The following is a 22,974-nucleotide window of genomic DNA, read 5'->3' on the forward strand; positions in this document are numbered from 1 at the left end:
AGGATCAGCAGAGAGCACCACACCTTCGAGCTCGTTATGGTGCCGGGGCCCCAGCTCCCGTGTCTCCTCTTTTGGGATTCAAACAAGAGCCAAAAGATGGTGTTTTGCCCCATTTCTGGACAGAATGTATAAAATGCTTAATGTCTTACATAGGTTACAGTGTGTAGAATGGCTTAGGTTGGAAGGGACCTTAAAGATCATGGAACAGAAGTTAGAGCAGATTGCATCTCTAATCTCAAAATAACAAGGAAAGGAAAGAGGAGAGTGGGAGCAGCTCTTAGGTCCCACCAGCCCCAGGGACACAGCCTACCCCTGACTGTGATGTTTGGGTGCATCGAGATGCTCTCAGAGGCACGGAAACATGTAGGGAGCGCCCAGGAGGGTCCCCGACCCCAGCACAGGGGGATGACAGATGGCACATCCTGCCTTTGTTTTCGGAGGGTGGAGGGCTGAGGAAGGCTGATAGCATCGTGCTGAGCTCGCTGCTATGCTGTGAGGACCTGCAGCAAGAAAATAATCCTTTTTTCTTTCAGTCTTTTTTTTTTTAAATTGTCTCTCTGGGTTATCTCTGGAAATCAGCCTAGGGACACGTGTTGGAGGCATCCAAAAGGGAAAGCTTTGTCATGCTTGATGTCCATACAGAGCCCAGCCTGCATTGTCTGCCAAGGAGCCCTGGGCCAGGCAGCAGTGCAACTCCCTGTGGCACATTGATTTGTATGGGCAGGTCACACCCTGTGTCTTATTCATGGATCTTCCCTCCTCACTTCAGAAGTCATAGCTTAAAGCGAGGAAAGCTTCTCTTTGACACGGACCCCCTGGTGTAAGCAAAGGGTGGATGCATTAAGCAGTCAGCCTGAAAGTCACGTTGAATTTTTTGTATTATTCCAAAACATCATCATATTAGAGCTTTCCTCCCATATCTGCAAGTCTTTGTTCCTTTGTGGCCCTGTCAGTATTATCAACTTCCTTTTATATATATATTTACTTTAGTTGGAGCAAAGTAAGATCCTGGTCCTGTGGGAACTCCACATTGGATTTCTTTTCTTTCTGTGGGGCATTTAAAGCGTAGAAATTCAAACCTTAGCCAACAGCAGGTGCAGTATGGCTCAAGGGGCTCTGCTTGGTCATGTACATGACCCAAAGTGGAACAGCTGCAAATCAGCTGGGAACTGGGAGATGATTTTAGAAGCAAAACGTTCATAGATCCGTTAAGGTTGGAAAAGACTAATATGATCACCAAATTAATCCACTAACTCACCACCAACATGCACACTGAGTTGTGTCACTCAATTCACATCGGTATTCACCCAGCCATAATGCTTGGTTACGTTGGAGACAGCGGGTAACAGGAAGAGGCATGGTGAGGATTTGGGGCAGCCCAGCTCAGCCTTGGGGTTGCAAGGAGCTTTGACAGCACCTCCAACATCAGCAGCAATGCTCTGAGCATCAACATTAGCAGTGGAGATAGTTGGCTCCGGTCACATCATCTCTCCATTTGTTGCTTTGGATGGGGTCCATCCTTATGTCAAATATTGGGAAATGGGAGAGGGAGGTTCAAAATCCTGCCTGGAACAGTCAAGGTGAAGCCATGGGGTCAGCGTGGGGAGCAGGGAGGGGAGCGTTGGAACAGGGATCTCTGGCAGAGGTTGTGGTTCCCCGAGGCAGAGCCCCACTGGCTTTTTAGGAAAAGAAAAAAAAAAAAGAAGAAAAAAAAACAAGAAAAAGAAAACCTGATTTTCCTGATATTGTTCTGCACCTTTAAAGGAAATTCCAGGACTGGGGCCGTCAGTGGAACAATGGAGAGAGCTGAGGAGCGGGGAGGGCTGGTGGGAGGTTCGCTGTGCCCCCACCTCTGTGCTGTGTCAGAAAGGAGCCAGGTCCATCGGATCGGTGCCATACCCAGGGGTGGGATGCGGGCACAGTACTTCTGTACCCCACGCTGGAAAGACGTGCTGAGAGGCAAGTGTTAACCTCCTGGCTTAGCAACTCAGGCTTTGGTGTCAAATGATTCATTTCAGGGCTTTTTTTCTTTCTTTTTTTTTTTTTTTTTTTTTTTGCAAGGAGGCAGTTCATTTACAAATCACCAGCTGGAAGTTATTAGGCCCTTAAAACAAAATAAATTACGACCAAATTGCGTCTCCCCGTGGTCGGTCTGCTATTAATCTGTGCGAAAGGTTGGAGCCGGCCAAACCCCAGCACGCCGGCTCGCTGCTTCCCCTTTGGCATTTTCCTGTGCTGATGCCAGCACTGCGCAAAGGAGACGGCCCGCAAAGCACTTAGGAAATGGCACTGAGATGGAGGTGTGCTCCGGGGGGAAGCTGGGATGCAGAGCTCCCTGGGGTTGCCCAGCGTTGGTGCTGTGCCATGGTGAGGGGCTGCCATCTTGGTGGTGTTGCATGGGGTTGTGAATGGGCTGGCAGGGGGAAAATAGGGGAAAAGAATGTAACACGGGTTAAGCATGCCTCAAAATTCTTCAGTTCTGCTTTATACGTGCTGTAGGTTTGCTCCCCAGCTTTTATCTGCACTGTCATGACATGCGTGGCACCGGTCACTTCTTCCAGCTGACAGCAGCAGTGCCATCTGGTGACACAGAATGACAGCAGGTCAGACGTATCGTGTCAGAAATGCCTAACTGGGTCCTGTCTGCAACCCTAAAGGCAGCCAAGGACATGCCCAGAGATGTACAGATTTTGCCAAGTTGATGTGCACATGTGATGAATTTGTGTGTGAGTGATGTGGTTGTGCACGAGCAGTGCGGCTGAGCCCACTCTTCAGACCCAGTGCCAGGCAGATGGACATAAAACTGAGTGCAAACATGCATGGAGAGTGCTCTCCTTCTCCCAGGCAGCCAAGGTCAGTGTTATGTGCTGTAATTCTTACTTCAAGCAGTAAATCCTTCATCCCAGACCTGCAGGAGCTTGTGAGGAGGTATATGGGTGTCTGTGAGACCTCATTAAATAGATGCTCTGCAGTCATCTGCCTCCACATGCCCTGCTGTTCAGGTGCCACCCTGAGACACTCCAGTTTTCAAGTTCCCCCCCTTGGACCCCAAAGTGTTGACTAGAGAGGCTGTAAAACCTTTCCTACCCTAATTTACCTTCCCCAGAATTGGTGTAACCATGCTCAATCTAATTTAACCTTTCCTACTCTAATTTACCTCCCCTCTGCTCCAGAATACAGATTAGTCATAGGCTAATACATTGTTTGCTTAGAATATATGTGATTATAGATCATATGTACAACAGCTTGCTCAGAATATGATTAATAAATTGTTTTGGTGTGCCTGATCTGTGTCAGTGAAGTACACTATTGTCAATGTCTTCTTTCTGGGCAAAATAAACCAGGGAACAGGGTGTGACAACAACCTCTCAGCATTCCAAAATCTCACCATCCCAATAGCCCAGAACTGCATCGTTCCAGCACCCCAACATGTCAGCATCCCAACATACCAGCATCCCAACAGCCTTGCATCCCAGTGTACTAGCATCCCAACATCCCAGCATCTCAACATCTTGACATCCCAGCATCCCAACATCCCCATTTCCCAGTATACCAACATCTCAACATCTCAGCATCCCACCATCTCAGCATCCCACCATCCCACCACCCCAGCATCCCAACTGCACTCCTCAACACAGGGCATGTGTGTGGGGCAGGAGCTGTTAGCTGAGTACTCCCCCAGCTGCAGGCTCACAGCACAGTGCTGAAGCCTGGCTTGCACGGCAGCACGGATCCATCAGGCACAGCCACACTTCACTCATCACTTGCTGTTGGCCAACACACACATTTCTAAGAGAGTAAACTGTTGGCAAATGTATTTCCTAGGGCTCCCCCCATTCTGCGGTGTCAGACACATCCGCTTCATCCTTCCCACATCTTCCTTAGCAGTGGGGTCGGGTTTCTTTCTTTTCATACTCGGTTTGCTTGGGATTAAAAGGAAGTAAATAAGCTGCAGTAATTTCTATGACCCGATTCTGAACCACTAATTCAGATGGGCAGTTTGCATTCTAACATCCCTCCAGCTCGCAAGAATGGAGTTAATGTGGCTTTGAGATGCCTGTCTGCCTCTATCAGCAGAATTCTGCTTGTGACCCCAAATGGAGCTTAGCAGAGTGGCACCCCCCCCTCATGTACCCCATCCTGTCCACCAGCACAGCCCCACAGCGGGAGGATCTGAACCTCAGGAGAGCAGTGTGTCAAAAAAGAAGGAAATTGAGAAAAACCTCGCTTGTGCTGCAGGTTTCTGACAGCACGTACTCGGCTCCAGCCAAGCTGGAACAAAACAAAGCCAGGGTTCAATGCCTTGAAAAGTGCTTGCTTTGCTAAACAGGGCAAAGTACCTTCCTCTCACTCAACGGGAAGGGAGAGCAACTGTCTGGGATCCGGCAGCCCTCCCTCCCTTCCCAAATATCTGGAGTTACTAAAAAGCCTGAACGGTTTCAGCTGAATCAGAACAGCTCCTGGCACTTGGTGAGACGTTGCTCATAAGGGAAGCATCCTGGTGCAGACACATCCCACGGGCTCTGCCCAGCCCCCCCTCCTCCTCATCCAGCAATCCGATGAAGGGTCCCAGGTGTGGGTGCAGGCTGGCTTCATCCCAGGCAACCCAGCTTTGGCAAACCCCAAGCATGTTTGAGTCGCTGAGAGGCACGCGCTTGGTCGCAGGCAAACACCAGCAGGGGCTGCCCCGGTTTTGGCGAACCCCAGGGAGGTGTGCGTCGCTAAGCCCCTCGTCTGGCACCAGCAGTGCCCCATTCTCTGCTCATTGTCACCCTCTGACGAGGCTTTGGCACGGCGTTGCGCCCGGCAAGCCGCTGCCGGCCGGCTCCCAGGGCTCCGTCCTACGCACGCAGGTCCCGGGGATAAATAAATCTCTGCTGCCCTCTCCTGTTAGCTCTGCCCTAAACCCAGCGCTCGCCCTGCCGTCGGCCCTACCTTCATCTCCAGGGCCCAGAGTGCTTGTAAATGTGCTTCTAGCCCCGCGTGGCTTGCAAACGAAGCAGGAAAAGACAGCTACTTGGCATCCCATCGATATTTTCCAAGTGTTTGCCGTGTATCGTGGCCGGCAGCTGTTGTGAATGAGGCTCCCAGTGTCCCATCTCCCCCTGTCCTGCAGGGCTGGAGCCTTCGCAAAGGGTAGCTCGATGGTTGTGGCTTGAGGACCTCCTCTGGCCAAACTCCCTGCCGGATGGAGGCTTTGGGCCAGCTCAGGGCAGGGCAGGTCCTTTCATTGAACCAGAGATCATAGCTCTGTTCACGTTGGGATGTTCCCTTAAAGGCCATCTGGTGCAACTCCACTTCAGCGACCTGCATCTTTGGGAGCATCATCTTCAGTACTTTATTGCTGTTCTGTCATACAGAGAAAGGCATCTTTGAACTCTCATTTCTCTTTTTAAGACTTCGCTTTCAGGTGCTTCGTGGGGAAAGAACAATTTTCAGGAAAGCAACCACCCTGGGCAAAGGAAAGAAATGAAAATAAATTTATACGTGTATTTTAAGAGTCCTCCAAACCCAACTTCACTTCTGCATGTCACCTTCTTCATTTGCAAGAGGAAGCATGCAGCAGTGATGCCCACATCCCTTAGGCTTTATCCAGGCGACCTCATGCCAGCGCTGGATGCGTTTTGGGCGGCGTGCAGGAGCGAGCAGGTATTTATTTACTCAGGTTGGGCATCACAGTGCTGTTACTTATTCCTGCCCTGGCTGCTGTCCCAGGAGCTCCTGGGCGCTGGCAGCCCCTCGGTGCCGCACAGACACTGCCACATTTCACAGCCCCACTCAATGCTGCTGTTTGTGCTCTCCGGAGCCCCATGCATGGGGGTGGGCGGCTGCCAGCATAGGGTGCGTGGGGAGGGGGGCAGCCGGGGGTCCCCATACCTCCTGAGGTCATCCCCAACCTTCCTCACCCACAGTTTGGAGGGGTCAGTGCTGTGGTTTCGGGGCTGTGGCAGATGTCTGGCCACTGGATTGCACTGGGGTGGTGGCCAAGGTACACAGGACGCGTCCCAGGGCACATCCCAGCAGTGGATGGGCAGACGTGGCACTGCGGGCTGCAGGGCATCAGTATTAGGGGCTTGCCATCAATGTCTGGGGTTTGCCATCAGTATTTAGGAATTGCCATCAACATCTGGATTTTGCCATCAATTTTAAAGGATCTGTCATAAATATTTGGGGCTTGACATCAATATTTAGGATATGTCATCAATGCTTAGGCTTTGCCATCAATATCTGGGGCTTCCCATGAGTGCAGGGGTTGTGCCATCAGTGTTAGGAACTTGTCATCAGTATTAGGGATTGCTATCAATATTTGGGCCCTGTCATTAGCATTTGGGGCTTGCCATCAATGTTTGGGGTTTCCTATCAGTTTCTGGGGCTTGACATAAATTTTTCAGGTCTGCCATCAATATTTCTGGTTTGTCATCAACATTCAGAGTTTGCTACCAATATTAGGAATTTGCTATTAATGTTAGGGACTTGCCATAAATATTTGGGGTTTGCTACCCGTAATAGAGATTTGCTATCAATGTTTGGATCTTGCCGTCCACATTTGGGGTTTGCCACCAATGTTAAGGGATTGCCATCAACGTCTGGATTTTGCCATCAGTCTAAGGGGTTTGCCATCAGTGTTTGGGGTTCACCACGAACATTTGGAGATGGCCTGAATAAGGGTCCCAGAAAAGCAACCCTAACCATGTGGGTGAAGGGCACAGCCTGGCATTAAAAAGTGGTGGTTATATCCCTGGAACCCTGTGGATCAGAAAAGCTCGTTCCCTACAGGTGCAGGTATCAAGAGGAGGGAAAGCAGTGAGCAGACAGCTTTGCCAGACACCTCGGATCACTCTGGCACTGGGGTGTGCCAGGCTGTGCCTCCTGTTTGCCATGGAGCTCCTCGGAAAATGCCTCCCAGCTTTGGAGGGATGAAAGCTGCTTGAGAGGATATGCAGAATGCACCGGTTGAGAGAGCTTAATTAATATTTAAACAGCGTGGTGGAATTTGTCTAAATCCTGCTAGATTAAATGTGGGCATGGTAATGGACGAGCTTGAATTGCTGATGGAGATTGCAGCGAGTCATGCTATACACAAATGGAACAGCCAAATTAGCACTCGAGAGCTCTCGTGGCTGATCAGTGTGCTGTGGTACAACAGCACGGAGCTTTTTGTGATGGGGATCGTGTTTGTAATTTCTCCTTTCAGCTACGGGCAGAGCCAATAGAAAGGAGGGGAGCACTGAAAGCAGGTGGAACCCAAATGGGGCTTGCAATCGCTGCACCTCGCTGCTGCGCTGCTCATGGAAGAGATTGGGGCCTCTTGTTGAGCCCGTGGCTGCATTGGGAGGCTTTTTCTCTTTGGTAAAAACAAACAGAAGCTAGGCAGAGCGGCACGCAGACGGCACAGAGATGCATTTATCCCGTGGCACTGCTTGCCCTAAGGTGACATCATGTAGCCACTCACTCACACCGTATTAATTTAGCTGCACCTTATTTTGGAGGGCTGGGGCCTGAGGTTTTGCCATTTCCTATGGTCTCCTAAAGCCAGCTCAGCTTTCCTGGCTGCCAACACAGGCAACTTTTATGACTGGGCACCACCGAAACCCGATGGTGTATGAATAGAGCCCATAAATAGCAAAGCTGGAGCAGCTCCCTTTGCAGAGCTGTTCTGCCTAAGCTGCAGAAAGCACAGGGCCCTGTGAGTACAGGGGCTGCTGGCCATGGGAACAGGCGTCAGCCCCCCAGAAATGCCCCCAGCCATCCCATAGCTCCCCTGGCTTCAGCCACGGGCTGGGCTGGGCTGCTGGTGCTGCAGGCACACATCATGCTGCCAGCATCACCGAGCACTGCTGTGCCAGCATTACATCACACTCGTGTCACAACACACTGCTGCATCACTGCACACTCCCACATCTCTGCACACTCGCACCCCTGCACACTGCTGTATCACCATGCATTGCTGCATGCTGCAGTGCCACCCTCCCTGCGCTCATGCACGGGCAGAACAGCTGCATCTTTCCCCACCCTCTCACCCCAAACCCACTCCCAGCCCCTCCAGCAGCCGGTGCAGCCCCAGCCACCTGCTTCACATCTCACCGTTTGCACTGCACCGGCCGAGGAAACACCCCTCTGCTTTCTGCAGTTTCTGGCACTGGCAGAGGAAGGCCACTACCGCCTCAAAACCATTTGCAAATAGCTGCTGTTTGCGCAGACAAACACTGGAAAAAAATATTTTCTTTCCTCCCAGCTGTGTGTTTATTGCCCACCACGAGTTAGCGTGGATTTAGCCCCCGAGCGCTGCTGAACTCCATCTCTGCTGCTTCGCTTTCAACGTGGCCACAGCCCCAACACACTTGAATTGATTTGATCCAAGGACTGAGAATCCTGCCCCTAACCCTGGCTGCTCTGCCTGGGTTGCGTGCAGTGGGCTCTCCAGAACCCTGCCACGTTTTGGTGGCTTTGGAGGGCTTATAAATCCCTCAAAAATCTCTGTGAAAGGGTTTTCCATGGCAGCGGTGGCTTTTCTTCCTCCCACTGCCTTTTTATCTGGCAGATGGAAACAACAAGCAAGCAACGGGAGGATGATGCAAGGGGCGAGAGGCTGCTATCTGAGCTATGTTATTACAGAAAAAAAATGACCTGGCACTGAAAGAATTAAAATAATGTCATTCCTGTTTGCTCTGGCTCATTTTTAATACGCCAGTCACCTTGACATTTCTAAAAGAATTTTTCAAGTATGCAAGTTCAAAAATTATGCAACTTGACATAAGGCAGGAGGATGGGGGAATAAATTGAGAGCTGGAGGCTGGACGGGGCAGGGAGGGGTGAGAGGATGCCTGTCACCTCCTGGAGCGATGCTGCCACTGATGCAAGCCCAGCCTGGATATCTCAGGCATTACTTGCTGTTGCAGATGAAAAAAAAAAAAAAAAGGATGTGTGAGGCAAAAAGGAGCAGTTGGGAGCCTTGCTTCAACATCCCAGCATCCAGCTTCCCAACATCCCAATGTCCCAGCATCCCACTACCTCTGCGTTCCAGCAAGCCAGCATTCCAACATGCCAGCATTCACCTCAGCATCCCTGTATTCCTGCATCCAAACATCCCAGCATCCCAGCATCTCTGCATCCCGACGTCCTGACATCCCAACATCCCGCATCCCAACGTTCCAGCATCCCAGCATCTCTGCATCCCAACGTCCTGACATCCCAACCTCCCACTATTTCTGCATCCCAACACCCTGACATCCCAACATCCCGCATCCCAACGTTCCAGCATCCCCAAAACTCAACATCCCATCATTCAGGCATTTCAGCATCCCTTCCACGCTGCTCCCCTGCCCTGCCACCGGGGCTGGCACAGGGGATGGGCAATCCCAGTGGATCAGATCAGCACCCAAGCTGGAGCTATGCCATCACTGGTGCGCTGGCCACGGCGGAGATCATTTGCCTGTGTAATTGTATGCTTTGCTGTTAAGCGTATTGATTCTGAAAAGTTAATCAGACAATTTGGAAGTGCTATATCTAAAAACATAAAATCCCATTAAACTGATTAAATTAAAACTGAATCCATCTTAAATAATCACATGCAACTTAAAACTGTTGAAATAGCATATTGTATTCAAATAAAATTATTTCAGTCAAACAAGGAGCCCAGGGCCGGGGATACCTGCCGACGCTCGGCAGAGCAGGAGCTGATCTAAGCATCTCAGAGACAAGAAAAGGGTTTATCTGCCCGGAGCCGGGTTCGGGATTGTTCGTGATCGCATCACTGCGGAGAGCCGGGTGCCTTGCGATGCTATCTCCCGGCTCCGGAGATGCGGAGGCTGTGACTCGGAGATAACCGGAGCGTCGCTCAGTGAGTCGGCCGCCAAATTTATTTGTTTTCTCCTTTCCGAGACTGCCATCTCTCCGTCTTGATAAGTTCAGATGGCGAGCTGGCCTCTATTTATTTCTAAAGACGGTGTTCCTTTTCACCTTTACAACGAGCAACGACGCGAATCAATGCCGGCCCCCCAGCAGCGACAGCGGGGAGCTTCCTCCCGGGGGGGAGAAACCCCTTCGGCGTGGGAAGCAGAGGGGAAGCTCCCCCGCTGCAGCGGGTACCGCCGGTGGGAATAATTAATAGCCCGGTGCCACGGGGTGCCATTAACATGTGCATGGTGGGGGTACGGGGGGGCCGCTTCCTGAATCCACATCCGTGCCCTCCCCCGCCCGCCCAGGTGCTGTTTGCCCACCCGAGGACGAGGAGGCAGGAAACACCGGGCATCAAGCATCTCAAGGCCGCGGGCATTTCCTCGCCGGGCAGGCTGTGTTTGCTCTGGACCCCGGGAAGCTGATGAGGTGTTAATGCGAGGGCTGCCGGCACCTGCGAGGCCTGGAAACCGGGGTGGGGGGGGAGGTTCAAGCAGCGAAGGGGCAACTGCACTGCACCGATGCGCGGCCGGATCCCGCTGCTCTCCCGCAGACGGCACAAATCAGCAGGGGAGCAGCGGTGTGCTGCGGGAAGCGCTCCGAGCAGAGGAAATGCCCCAAGCGGGGGAAATGCCCTGGAGAGAAAGGGGACAGCGGTGGGCTGCGGGTGTTGTCGCTTTATCTTATTTATTTTCTTAATTTCCCCCTGCGTAAAGGACGATTTTTGGGTGCCGCACGGGCATCCCTGTAGGCAAGCAGGAAGCGTAAAGCCGAGAGTATCAGCCGTGCTCCACGTAGCGATGGACAAGGCTGTGCGCCCGGCAGATGTGTATCAGGGAGATAAGGGCCCGGCGCTGGCTGCACGCTGACGAGCTGCCAGGCGGCCCCGCGTCCCCGTCACCATTCAATGAGGAGCTCTGTCTCCTGCTCACAGATTGAATCACGAGGCGATGGGGCCGCCAAACTTTCTTCCTGATCTCTTCCCCCCCCACCCCCTCCAACCATATCGGCTTGCCTGCATGTTTATAGGAAAGGGAAACGAACAACAACCAAAAATCACATCCCTTCAATCACAGCTCTTCGTTCACCTCGATCAATCACGGATCTTCATTCACATTTTTGGGGCTTTGGGAAAAACATCCAGACCCTATGGGGCAGTTTGGCTCGGGGTACTGCCCCACGGCTCGTCAGGACCCACAGCTGCTGGGGGTCCCACCTCGTGCTGCCAACGTCCCCTGGCAGGGGACGCATCCCATGGCGTGGGACACGTGGGCACTGCCCCACTCCTCGCCCGGCAGATGGAAATAGCAGCAGCTCTATTGATTTACAGCCGCAGCCTTGACTTTAATGGGCTGTTTTTGCTCCCCAACAGCTCCGGCTCGGGTCTCTCTGCAACAAACCTCTCTTTTTTCCCTGCGCTCACCCCGTGAAACAAGGGGAGGCGACGCTTCGCCCCGCTCACCGTCGGCACGCCGCGCGTCTCCCCTCGGAGAAAACAAACCCCAATCCCACGAGCATAAAAGAGCTTTGTGGTGGGGACATCAGTGCCGTGCCGCGGGCCGGGGCTCGCCGCCCGCCTGCCAACCCTCGCAGGAATGCTTGCTGCCACCGCAGCCTGCGGGTAGGAAATAGTTTCCAGGCAAAAAGGCCTCCCAGTGTATTCCGGCCCGACAGCTTCCAGCAGCCCTCTGTAGGCGTCTTGTTCTGCCGCCGCCGGGACACCTACCCGGAGGAAGAGCGGAGACGAAGGTGGGAGAGCTTTTAAAAGCTCTGGGTAATTTTGTTCCAGCCCCGCACCCCCGCTTCGAGGCTTTGGAGGATGCTCGGGATTGATGTTTGGGGCAGAGCGTTTGCAATGGGTGAGCGTCGACCCCATGAGAAACCCCATAAAGCGAAGTGGGGCGATGCTGGGGGGGGGGGTTGGGGACCCCAATGCAGGCTGGGCTGCAAATGTAGGTCACAGCCCGCTCCTCGCTCAAATCCGGCGATGACGAGGGTGTTGCAGGTCGGGCTGAAATATGTACCTCCAGCTCTTTACTCTGGCACCGAAACAAAACCCAACTCAGAAAACTGCGAAAAATAAACCCAGCTTGTGAATGCTGCTGATTGGAAGTTTTTCCAGCAGGCAGCAAGCGCCGTCCTACCCGTGTAAAATCACTCCTCGGGCATGTGTTGATCTGGGCAATGTTTCCTCTGCGAAAAGAAAAAGGAAAAGATCAGAGCAAGGGGAGAGAAATGTTTGGAGGGGAGCTTTCCACTGGCTCCTGGGATGTGCTTTATTTAGCAGCCTGCTGCCTGGGACATGCTACGGGGACACTGTTGAGGCTGTGCTCCCCCAAAAGGGCCGGGGATGCTGCGGGGAGGGATGGGTTATTTTTAGGGGGAGAGGTCCCCCGGGGAGGGCGGGCGCTTCCAGGCAGAGCACCGCCCCGAGCAGGTGTCCTGAGGAAAAAAAAAGAAGGGATTACTGAGTCAGATAAAAGCTTGTTTGGTCAAAGTTATGGCAATCCTACAGCTGGAGCTGGAGATTTTCACCTGGCAGTGGGATCTGCTAGAGCACGGGGTACCCATCTGAGACCCAAATCTCCCCCCACCCCATCACTGCTGCAGTTTTGTGCTAATTAAACAGAACCGAGCTTGTGTGCCCGCGTCTGACCCACGCCAGATTTATGGGGTGATCCTGCAGGGCACAGGGCTGCTATTAGTGGTCACAAAACCGCAGGCGCACAGACGGGCTCCCAGCCCCAGGCAGCTCCGTGTTTTTGGGAGCAGAAATCTCCGCTCTGGCTGCGTTGCCAGTAGCACTGCCAGGGACACAGCGTTCCCAAGAGCTGCTGTGCCACATCCCAATGGGGAAGGGGTCCCTGGGGGCTGTCCCAGCACCGCGGGGATGGGGACACACTGGGGGTGCCAGCCGGGCTGTGAGCCACGCATGCTGCCCTGCTCCCCATGCTCGGTGCTCTGCGATCGGTTCGCCCTGCTATTTATACCCCAGCAGCCTTTCGGGATAAATGAGGCTATTTTAAAGGTCTTGGCCAGGTAGAACTGGTTTAAACAAGGCTGGTAATGACTCAGAGGGCTATAAATGTCCGTCAGGCAGGCGCTCAGCCTGTGAGGGGTTTGATCTGCTCAGCACGCAGGAGCAGCATCACGTATCACCCAAGCATCCCATATCTCCCGAGCATCCTTCATCACCCCAGCATCCCTCACTGCCTGAGCATAGAATCATAGAAGTACTGAGGTTGGGAAAGACCTCTAAGATGACCAAGTCCAACCCCAGCCCACCCCACCGTGCTCACTGACCACATCCCTCAGTGTTCTTGAACACCTCCAGGGATGGTGACCCCACCACTCCCTGGGCAGCCTGTGCCATCCCACATTGCCCAAGCACCTCACACCCCGTGGGGTCCAACGTGATGGAGGTGACCTGCAGCAGCATGGTGAGGGCTGTTTTGCCCCCATTTAGCACTGAAAGCTGCTGCTTCCTCCCGCCGTGCCGTCTGCTGCTGGGTGCTCTCCAGCAGAAAGGGGTTTTGTCAGAAAATAACAGGGAGGTTTTAAAGCAGGGCTGTTTGGGAGGAGTATCCACATTCAATCTTTCTGTTTGTTTTCTTATTGTAAAACCAAAGGCATTTCAGTTTTCAGCAACTGATCATTAAACATTAAAAAAAAAACCTATTTCCCCTAACAGCAGCCACAGCCTGAACACTTTGGGCGGCCAGGTGATTTTGCTGTGGAGTCCTTCCAGAAGGCATCATCCCTGTCCATGGGTTGTGCGTGGGTTCCTTGTCCCCTGGTGTCCTCAAGCACCCCAAGGTGCCACTGAGCTGTCCCCTACTCCCTGTCCTGGGTGACATCCTTTCCCCAGGTGCATCCTTTGAGCATTTCCAGTGCTTTATGGCACCTTGTGGTACAGCAGCTCAGTGCCTTGAATAATTAGAGAGCGGAGAGGGATGCAAAAATAACACCTGAAGATGGCAAAAATAGCGACAGCGGCCAGGTCAGGCCGGCAGCCATGGGGACGTGTGCAGATGAGGCATGACACTAGGTCTGCTCCATGCCAACTGGATTTGTGCTGGAACCCTAGGAAAAATAAGTGCAGGAGGCAGTACATGTGGAGGATCCCTCAAAGGTTTCACTTCCAGATGTTTTCCATGGGTGACAATGGAGTTCTTCCCTCTGCTTTTAGGCCTGTGTTGGGACCACGTTGATGAGCATCTAGATCTTTTCCTTAAGGATCACACACTCAAGGTCAGGCTGGATGGGGCTCTGAGCACTGATGGAGCTGTGGGTGTCCCTGTTCAGTGCAGGGGGTTGGACCAGATGGCTGTTCAAGGTCCCTTCCAACTCAAGCAATTCTGTGATCTATGACCTCTATATGGACAGGAGGCATTTCCTGGTATTTTCTCAGTTAGGTGACAACAAAACACTTTCCACCAGTGTCTGCTGCCACAGGGGTCCCAGCATTCAAAACACAGCATCTCCTTGGGCTGTGAGTTAGATTAAGATCACTACTTTTACTCCCGATTCGCCTTCCGTTAGACTTGTTAAAGACTTGGAAAACATCTTCGTATGAATTAAGAATCCCCATTGAATGTTGAATCTAATTAGGAAAGGAGAATTCATCAAATAGTTAAGTCAATGCAGCGGAGTGTGATTGTCATCGTTGCCTGCGGGGCTGTGGCTGATGGCCAGCTTGGCTGGGTGGGCAGCTCATGGAGACGGGAGGATCCCTACAATTCGGGACGTCACCGATGTCAATGATAACAATGACCCCAGGGACTGTTTTCCTGACTGAGTGAGAGTAGTTCAGGATACCCTGAGCCCCGCAGAGCCCTCCGGTTGCTTCCAGGAATTTTATAAGAGAAAGTGCCACCATCCACTGCCATGATGCGAGCTCTTTCTCCTTCCTGTTACTAAAATGCTTCTGCACTGTGGGTAGCTCCTGTCTTGCAGTTCCTCAGCTACAAGGGGAAAAAAAGACAACAACAACAACAACAACAAAAGGCCACCGCATTTAGTCTGAAACAGCAGGGCAATTGGGAGTGTTCATTATATTGGATTAATTATGATAATTATCAGTAGAAGGGAGATAATTACCCTGTTTGTTGTCAAGAATAAGGTACAAGGGGAGGATGGACTGGGGGGGGGGGAGATATTTTTTTTTATTTTAATTTGCAGAGAAATGCCTTCATCCAACTCCCATGAGCCAGGAGAAGAACAGGACATGCACTTGTCACCATCACCAGGTGGAGGTGGCCGAGGATGGTGGCAGATGCTGCCCAGGGTGGCCCAGCTGCTGGCTCCTGCCTCCGGGAAGGGAATGCCGGCTCCTCCAATCGTGGCTCCCAATGCAAATAGAAATGTAATTTAAAAATTAAATTTAAAATAAATATCACTTAAATATTAAAGAGAAGAAGTCATTTTTAAATGGCCGGTGTGTTCCTCCAGAGCCCAAAGTGGGTATGTTTAAACAAGGCGCCGACGAACATTTTCAATTTCTATCATCTTGGGTATTTAAAAGAATGTTTCTCTGCGAGGCAAGACTATATACTTTATGGCTTCTTTTCGTGCTCTCTTAAGATACTAATCTTATTGGGCTGCCCAAGGGAAGCGGCATGGAAGGCTGACTTGTGAAATAAGGGACAGGAGATGGAGGGCCCTGTGGGATGATAACGGGGCTCACATTTAGGACCACACGGTGCTGGTACAGCGGGAGGGCTCGACCTTGCCCAGCACGTCTCCTCCCGGGTGATGCACGTCGGGGGGGACCCCCGGGGGCAGGCGGGGTGCCCCTCCACCCCCCGGCCCTCCGGGTCTGGGGACAGCAGGCGACAGGGGGCGCCGCGCCACCGCTCTTAGACCTCAGGACAGCCCTTCCCAGCCTCCCGCCCCCCACCTTTCTTCCCCCCTGTTTTGGGGCAAATCCCCCTTTTCCCGGCGCGTCCCCGCCCTGAGGGCAGCCCCCCTGGGATCTCCCTCAGCCAGCCCACAGCTCCCCTAAATATGGGCAGGAGGAGGCGGGCTGCTTCTATCGCCGCGGCTATCGCGATAGGAGCCGGTTTCGTTTGGAGACAGCTCCCGAGGGCGTTGGGGCGAGGGGAAAAGCCCTCCGGCGAAGCCCCTCGGCTGCTGGGTTTGTGTTAATGTTTAAAAGCTCCCTCTAACCTCGTCGAGCGGTGCTGGGGTTAATGCCAGCAGAGAACCCAAATAAATAACCGAGGGAAAAGGTCGGTGCCGCGCTGCCCCGCCTGGTGCCCAGGCAGGTAGGTACAGGGCGCATGGCACAGGGAGGGCGGCAGCTCCGGTGTCCCCCCCCCCCCACGGGGCGGGGGTGGGGGTGGAATACTGCGGGGCCGGGAGGTGTCGGGCACTGGGAGAGGGCTGCGCTTCCTTTCTGGAAGGAGGGAAAGAAGGAGGGAGGGACGGAGGCAGCCGCTCCCCGACGGCCACCTTCGAGCAGCATCCGTGGCTCTGTCCGCGGGCGCGGAGCGGCGCTGCCCCGACGGCGCCCACCGGGCCCCGCTCGGGCTGCGTGTCCCCCGACGGCGCAGAGCCCGGCCCCGCCGCGCTCCCCTCTCCCAGCTCCCGCCTTCCCCTGCCCTTCCTGTTTGTTTTAGTTACGAAATTGTTGTAGGTACCTGAGGCAGAGCCGCGGGAAGGCATGAGGCAGAGCCGGGCCACGGCCGGGAGGAAGGCGGCCTGAGGCCGAGCAGCCGCGGGGAGAAAGGTGCGTGAGGCTCGGGGGGCTGCGGCCGTCGGGGGGAAGCGGAGGCCGCCGTCTTTGGGCTTTGCGCGGGGACACCTCCCGTCGGAGTGCAGCTGGAAAGGGGGTCCAGTAGGACCCCTCCCGTTGCGGGGGGAGGGGGGAGACGCGGGGGGGTTCCGGGAGCCGCGCCGGGGTGCGGGTCGGGGGCCGCGGAGCAGCCGCTCCCGCCTAGGTGTGAGCTGATTATTCAAATGGGCAGCCGAGGACCTGGGGATTGGAGGCTCGCCCGGCAGCTCCGTGCTATATCACTCGGGCACCCACGTCACTGCAGCACTTGTACTCCTCTTCCTCCCTCCTCCTCTTCTTCCTCCCTCCTCCCTCCTCCTCCTCCTCCTCCTCCTCCTCCTCCTCCGGCTCCTCCATCGCCTCCGGGCGACTCTTCGCCGCGAAGCGCTGCGGAAACCCACCCAAGGAGCGGCGGCGAAAAAAAACCCCGGCCCCGGCGGTGCCCCCTCCCTTCCTCCCTCCCTCCTCTTCCTCCTCCTCCAGCGGCTCCGACGGAGGGAGAGCGGCAGAGGGGAGGGAGGGCTGGCGACTTTTCTTTTTTTTTTTTTTTGGATCGCTCCCTCTCTCTCTCTCTCTCTCTCTCTGCGTCGTCGTTTGTTGTGTCTGTTAAATTTTAAACTGCCATGCACTCCACTTCCAGTATGCTGGGAGCGGTGAAAATGGAAGGCCATGAGCACACGGACTGGAGCAACTACTACGGGGAGCCCGAGGTAAGGGGGGAGCCGGGCGGCCCACTCCCCGCGCCGGGGATCTGGGGGAAACCACAACTTTGTCACCAAATATTCTCGAGGAGCTGAACCGCGGCCCGGGGGACAGTGGGGGGGATGTGGGGGCAGTGGGACCGGGCACCCCCCGGGAGCAAGCAGAGCTGCCAGGCAGCGATTCGCATTTTTTCCTTTCCCCTACCCCCCCTTTCCCCCCCCCCCCCATTACCTCCCCCCCCTCCAAGGTATTTTTCTCCCTTCTCGTGGGGCTGTCCCTTTTCCTCCAGCTAGGATCTGCCGAGCTTGCTGCGACCCCGACTTTTTCAATATCTAAATTCGGTCTTTTTTTTTTAATTTTTTTGCAATACCCCTCACCTCCCCCGATGCCCCCCGGGGGTTTAACCCTTCCCACCCCTCAGCTCTGGGGCTGTGGGGACTCCCTCGGGCTCAGCTTGGGGTGCCCTATTTGGGAACCGCTCTCGTTTCCAACCCCCCAAAATCTCCCTTATGTTTCTCGCTTGTCCCTGCAGAGCTACTCCTCGGTGAGCAACATGAACGCAGGGCTGGGCATGAACAGCATGAACACATACATGACCATGTCGGCCATGAGCACCACAGCCAACATGACGGCAGCCACCTCCATGAACATGTCCTATGCCAACACGGGCATGAGCCCTTCACTCGCTGGCATGTCCCCAGGAGCGGGGGCCATGGCCGGCATGGGTTCGGCTGGTGTGGCGGGGATGGGTGCCCACCTGAGCCCCAGCATGAGCCCCATGGGAGGCCAAGCGGGCTCTATGAACGCCCTGGCCCCCTACACCAACATGAATTCCATGAGCCCCATCTACGGGCAGTCCAACCTCAACCGCTCGCGGGACCCCAAGACCTACCGGCGGAGCTACACGCATGCCAAGCCACCCTACTCCTACATCTCGCTCATCACCATGGCCATCCAGCAGTCGCCCAACAAGATGCTGACGCTGAGCGAGATCTACCAATGGATCATGGACCTCTTCCCCTTCTACCGCCAGAACCAGCAGCGCTGGCAGAACAGCATCCGCCACTCGCTCTCCTTCAACGACTGCTTCCTCAAGGTGCCCCGCTCCCCGGACAAGCCGGGCAAAGGCTCCTTCTGGACGCTGCACCCCGACTCGGGCAACATGTTTGAGAACGGCTGCTACCTGCGGCGCCAGAAGCGCTTCAAGTGTGAGAAGCAGTTGGCAACCAAGGACGGCGGCGGGGGCAAGAAGGGGCCGGGGCAGCCCCCCAGCCAACCCCTGGGGGAGGGCAGCTCCTCGGGGGGCTCCGAGGGCTCGGCGGGGGCTGAGTCGCCGGCTAGCGCTTCACCGTGCCGGGACCACAAGCGTGCCCTGGCCGAGCTGAAGGGTGCGGCGGCGGGGCCGAGCCCCGGGGAGCCGTCGGCGGCCTCTCCGGCGCAGCACCTGCTGGCCCCGCCGCACGCCGGGCTGCCCCACGACGCCCACCTCAAGCCCGAGCACCACTACGCCTTCAACCACCCTTTCTCCATCAACAACCTGATGTCGTCCTCCGAGCAGCAGCACCACCACCACCCGCACCACCACCACCACCCCTCGCACAAAATGGACCTCAAGGCCTACGAGCAGGTGATGCACTACTCGGGCTACGCCTCGCCTGTGCCCGCCAGCCTGGCCATGGGGCCCGTAACGAACAAAAACCCATTGGAGTCCTCCCCTTTGGCCGGAGAGACTTCTTACTACCAAGGTGTGTATTCCCGGCCCATCATGAACTCCTCCTAAAGGCGAAGGGGGAAAGCCCCCGTGCCCCGCGCGGTCCCCTAGCAGCGTGATGGACTGTGAACGCTGCCGAGCACGGTACCTACCCATATAGCTATCTATCTATTTTTTGTTTTGCTCTCCACTGGCTCCAGGTGGTTGCATCCACTCGGGGAGCAGTGGGGGCACCTTGCGTGCCGCCCCCTAACCCTAACCCTAACCCTGACCCCGCAGTCCCCTCGTTTTGCCTTGCGGGGTGGTTCGGTTTGGTGTGGGGGGTGGGGTGTAGGGGAGAGGGAGTTTTCTGTTGGGGCTGGTTTATTATTATTATTTTTTTCGTTGTCGTCGTTGCAAGGAGGTCTTAAATATATCTATTTTTTTGTGTGGAAGCGATGAGGAAAAGAGGAAAAAAAAAAAAAAAGAGAGAGAGAGAGACAAAAAACGGACGCAAACAAAACGAAGCCCTCGTTCGGTGGGAAATCCGTGCGAGTTTGGAATCGGAGGACCGAAAGTCTTGTAAAATTGTACAAAGGGGGAGGGGAAAAAAAAAAAAAAGAAAACGGAAAAAAAAAAAGAGGAAAAAGAAAAAAAAAAAAAAAGAAGAAGTCAGGATAGATCGTTGTAATTGAAACAAATGCTTGATGTTACCGGGAGAGTAAACTACTTGGATCTGATTAATTTATCGTTTCTGTATGCTTTATTTATGGCTTATAAATGTGTATTCTGGTAGCGACTAGCCAGGTTGCCACAGAACTCTATTAAAGTGTTATTGGCGGTTTTTTTCCCCCTGCATCTCTGTTCTGCCGGGATTCGCCCTCCTCCCCCGGCCGTGCGGCCCCGACGGTGCGGCCGTGCCGCTCCCGGCCCCTTTCTCCCTCCCGGTGCCCTCGGAGGGACTGAGCGAAGCGCACCCACCCCGGGGGAAGGCTGAGGGGGGTCAACGGCGAAAAGTCGACTCGGAGAGGGGTCCCCGTAGCCCACGGCGGAGATGGGACGGTGGGCAGCGGGGATGCGCGGCTGAGCTCGCTCCGCCGTCGAGGCGGGGGGGGATGGGGGATGGAGCGAAGCGCACGGCTGAGGCCGCTAAGAGAAGAGCCCGAACGGTATTAACCGTGTGTGCGGGGGGGTGGGGGGGTCGGGAGGACTGCCCCGCCTGGAGTGGTGCGGCCGGAGGAGCGCTGCTTCTTTCTGCCCTAAAGCCCTTCGGGCCGCTCTCAGCCCCACGGCCCGGGCAGAGCAACCCGTCCCGGGGAGATGTTGTCATTTCTTCCCCCGTGAAACGCTCCGTGCCCATTTTCACAACCACTTGTTTTTCCCACGCGTTTACGGCCATCGTAGATGTTGCTTTCCAAAATAACATTCAAATCCTTCTTAAAATTCCGCTTTGTCTGCGGATAAGAGAAAAGGGGACAGGGAGCCGGGGAGTGGGGGGGGGGAGGAAGAAAAAAAGAAAGGAAAAACAATGAAAAAAAAAACCCTCCCAAAAAAAAAAAAAACCGGGGATCCAGGCAGCAATCTGTCTGTCTCTATACGGCAAGGACACACACGTTGTGAAGCGAGGCATGCAATGTGTTTCATTAGCACATAAAAGACTCCCGCGGGGACGGAGCACGGGCGCGGGGTGACACCGCTTTGGGGACGCGGCACCGGTCGATCCGGAGAGGGAACCAAAGGTGGCACTCGGGGCCCGCTCCGCGATCAGCTCTTGGTCAATTATGATCGGCTTTTTCCCTCTTTCTTTCTTTTTTTTTTTTTTTTCGCTATGATTTCATTATTGGAGTTTCCCTCCTGCCGCCCTCCGAAACGTGAGAGGGGGGGAAAAAAAGGAAAAAGGGTAAAAAATGCAAAGGGCCGCTCTCTCCCTTCTATCTTTGCACCCTTTTGCTCTTTTTTCTCTTCCCCCAACCCCGGGCAGCACACCCCGTCTTCCTGCAAGTGCATTCTGCCTCTGCCGGTTTAAGCAACCGTGAGCTGTGAATAAACAAAGTCAGTAAACAACAAAAAAAAAAAAAGGAAAAAAAAAAGGAAGCGGGGGGGGGGGGGGGGGAGAAATCTAGATCCAAATTCCAGGAGGGTAAACTTTCAACACCACGTCATACTTCAGTAAATTTACACAGATATTATATTGCGTCCCTTTCCTTCCCCCCCCTCCAACCCCCCCTCCGCTTTCCCCCCCCCCCCCACCCCCCCCCTCCCGCTTCTCCTTTTGAGCCATTGTGCTTAACTGAATTTTATAAAGCTGATCGATATCTTGGTAAAATATTCATTTTTAAACTAGCGGCCAGCGAAATCTTTGCTTTGTGCTAAAGTCAACAGCCGCCCGCTTGCGGATCCCATAAATGCGGGGATGCTCCCGGCTCCCGCAGAGCGGGCGCGGCGGCTCGGGGCTCAGGTAGGTGACACCCGCAGCTCTTCCCCTTCTCCTCCTTCTTTGCGTTTGTCACCTCCGGCCTCTCTCCGCCGTCCCCCGCCTCCCCCTGGCTCACGGGAGGCACCGGAGAGACGGAGGTTCCGTCCCGGTTTTGGGGTGCGCGGGGGAACGGCCCCGTCGCTCCCCGCAGCTCCGCGTCGGCGTGCGGGGAAGGGAGGAGCCGGGGAATTTGGGGTCCGAGGGGGACCCCCCGTGCGGGAGCGGGGTGAGAACGGCTCGAGGAGGGGGTGCGGCTGCCTGCAGCCCCCCCAGATCGTTGCCGAGGGCTCGAGTCGTTGTGGGGCCGTCGGAGAAGGAACGGGGACGAGCGGGACCCGACTCCCCGTGCCCCGCCGCTGCCCTCTGAGCCGCGAGTTTCTTTCTGCTTTTCTTTTCTTTTCTTTCTTTTTGTTTGTTTGTTTGTTTGTTTTCCTTTCCCTTTTTTCTCTCTCTCTCCCCCACCTCCACCCCCCTTTTTTTTCTTTTTCTTTTGTGCCTTGTTTCGTCGTCCTTCCCGGCTCCGCGGAGCTCTTTCGTTCCGCTCTCCGAGCGGCATTTCTCCCGTGTCCGTGTCACGGGGAAGCGTCGCTGCCGGTACCAGAGACAGTCCCTCGGCCCCGCGTGGATAAGAACCGAAAGGAATAAGACCCCATCCTTATTTCCTCGTTGGCGACACGGAGAAAAAAAGGGGAAAACGGGCGTCTAACGGGACCGTGTCTCGGCCCCTGGGCACGAACACGAGTGGCATCGCCCACGCGGGGACTCCGGAAGGAGACGTCGCTCGAGGCCCACGGAGACCAGGAGCGGGCTGTGCACGCGTGTCCCTGTCCCCGTGCCAGATTCGGTCTCCCGACAGAGCGTGTGCCCGGCAATTACGGGCTCTTTGGAGACTCCCAGCAGCACTCTCCAATGACCTGTCACCGAGCCCGTGTCGCCTCGCGGGGAGGGGACACGCGTGGGAACGGCCCGGGAGCGGCTCACCTCCGCGTTCTCGGCCACGGGCAACCCAGCGGGAGAGGGGCTGCACGCCGCGACCTCCCTCTACTCGTTATTTGTATTATATCACTATTAAGATATATATATAGGTAGATTGATAGATAGCCTATTGCTACCCCCGAGCATCTCCGAGCCCTCCCAACCTCATTTTCCCCTCTACCAGCTCCCTCAGAAAGAGCGGCCCGTTCCGCCCTTGGTTCCCACGGATCGATTTTCTTTCGTCTTTTAGATTTCTATTTACTTATTTATTTTTTCTTTCATTTTCGGGGATACCGAACGGCATCCGACCGCCCCGAGGACGGGGCCGCGTACCCTGAAGGCAGCACCCCAAAGCCGGCGACAAGCGGCCGGGGTGCGGCAGTCACTGTCGCTGTCACTGTCGCGACTCCTCCCGTTCCCCGCCGGGCGACTTTCCCATCTCACAACCCCTTTCCGAAG

The 22,974-nt window shown here is 54.9% G+C and overlaps 2 protein-coding genes across 3 annotated transcripts in view; one reads left to right on the forward strand and one right to left on the reverse strand.

The window, feature by feature from the left end:
* Positions 1-22,974, reverse strand: part of ANAPC1 (anaphase promoting complex subunit 1) — a 274,849-nt gene that overhangs the window by 203,815 nt on the left and 48,060 nt on the right. The window lies entirely within an intron of this gene.
* On the forward strand, positions 16,527-19,900 carry FOXA2 (forkhead box A2). Of its 2 annotated transcripts, XM_065739375.1 has the most exons (3): positions 16,527-16,627; positions 17,313-17,382; positions 17,907-19,900. In XM_065739375.1, the coding sequence occupies exons 2-3, from the start codon at positions 17,314-17,316 to the stop codon at positions 19,152-19,154; spliced, it is 1,317 nt and encodes a 438-aa protein (XP_065595447.1). In that variant the 5' UTR covers positions 16,527-16,627; position 17,313; the 3' UTR covers positions 19,155-19,900. The 2 variants fall into 2 exon arrangements, with proteins under 2 accessions (XP_065595447.1, XP_065595445.1); XM_065739373.1 differs by lacking the exon at positions 16,527-16,627 and having other exon boundaries at positions 17,051-17,382.

Source organism: Cyrtonyx montezumae, unplaced genomic scaffold (genome assembly GCF_038088225.1).
Source record: "Cyrtonyx montezumae isolate F1298 unplaced genomic scaffold, pur_monq_1.0 scaffold_24, whole genome shotgun sequence".
Taxonomy (NCBI): domain Eukaryota; kingdom Metazoa; phylum Chordata; class Aves; order Galliformes; family Odontophoridae; genus Cyrtonyx; species Cyrtonyx montezumae.

Coding starts and splice junctions, on each gene's coding strand:
- FOXA2 (XM_065739373.1), top strand. CDS start 17,296: ATGCACTCCACTTCCAGTATGCTGGGAGCGGTGAAAATGGAAGGCCAT. Junction 17,383..17,906: donor ACTACTACGGGGAGCCCGAG/GTAAGGGGGGAG, acceptor TTGTCCCTGCAG/AGCTACTCCTCGGTGAGCAA.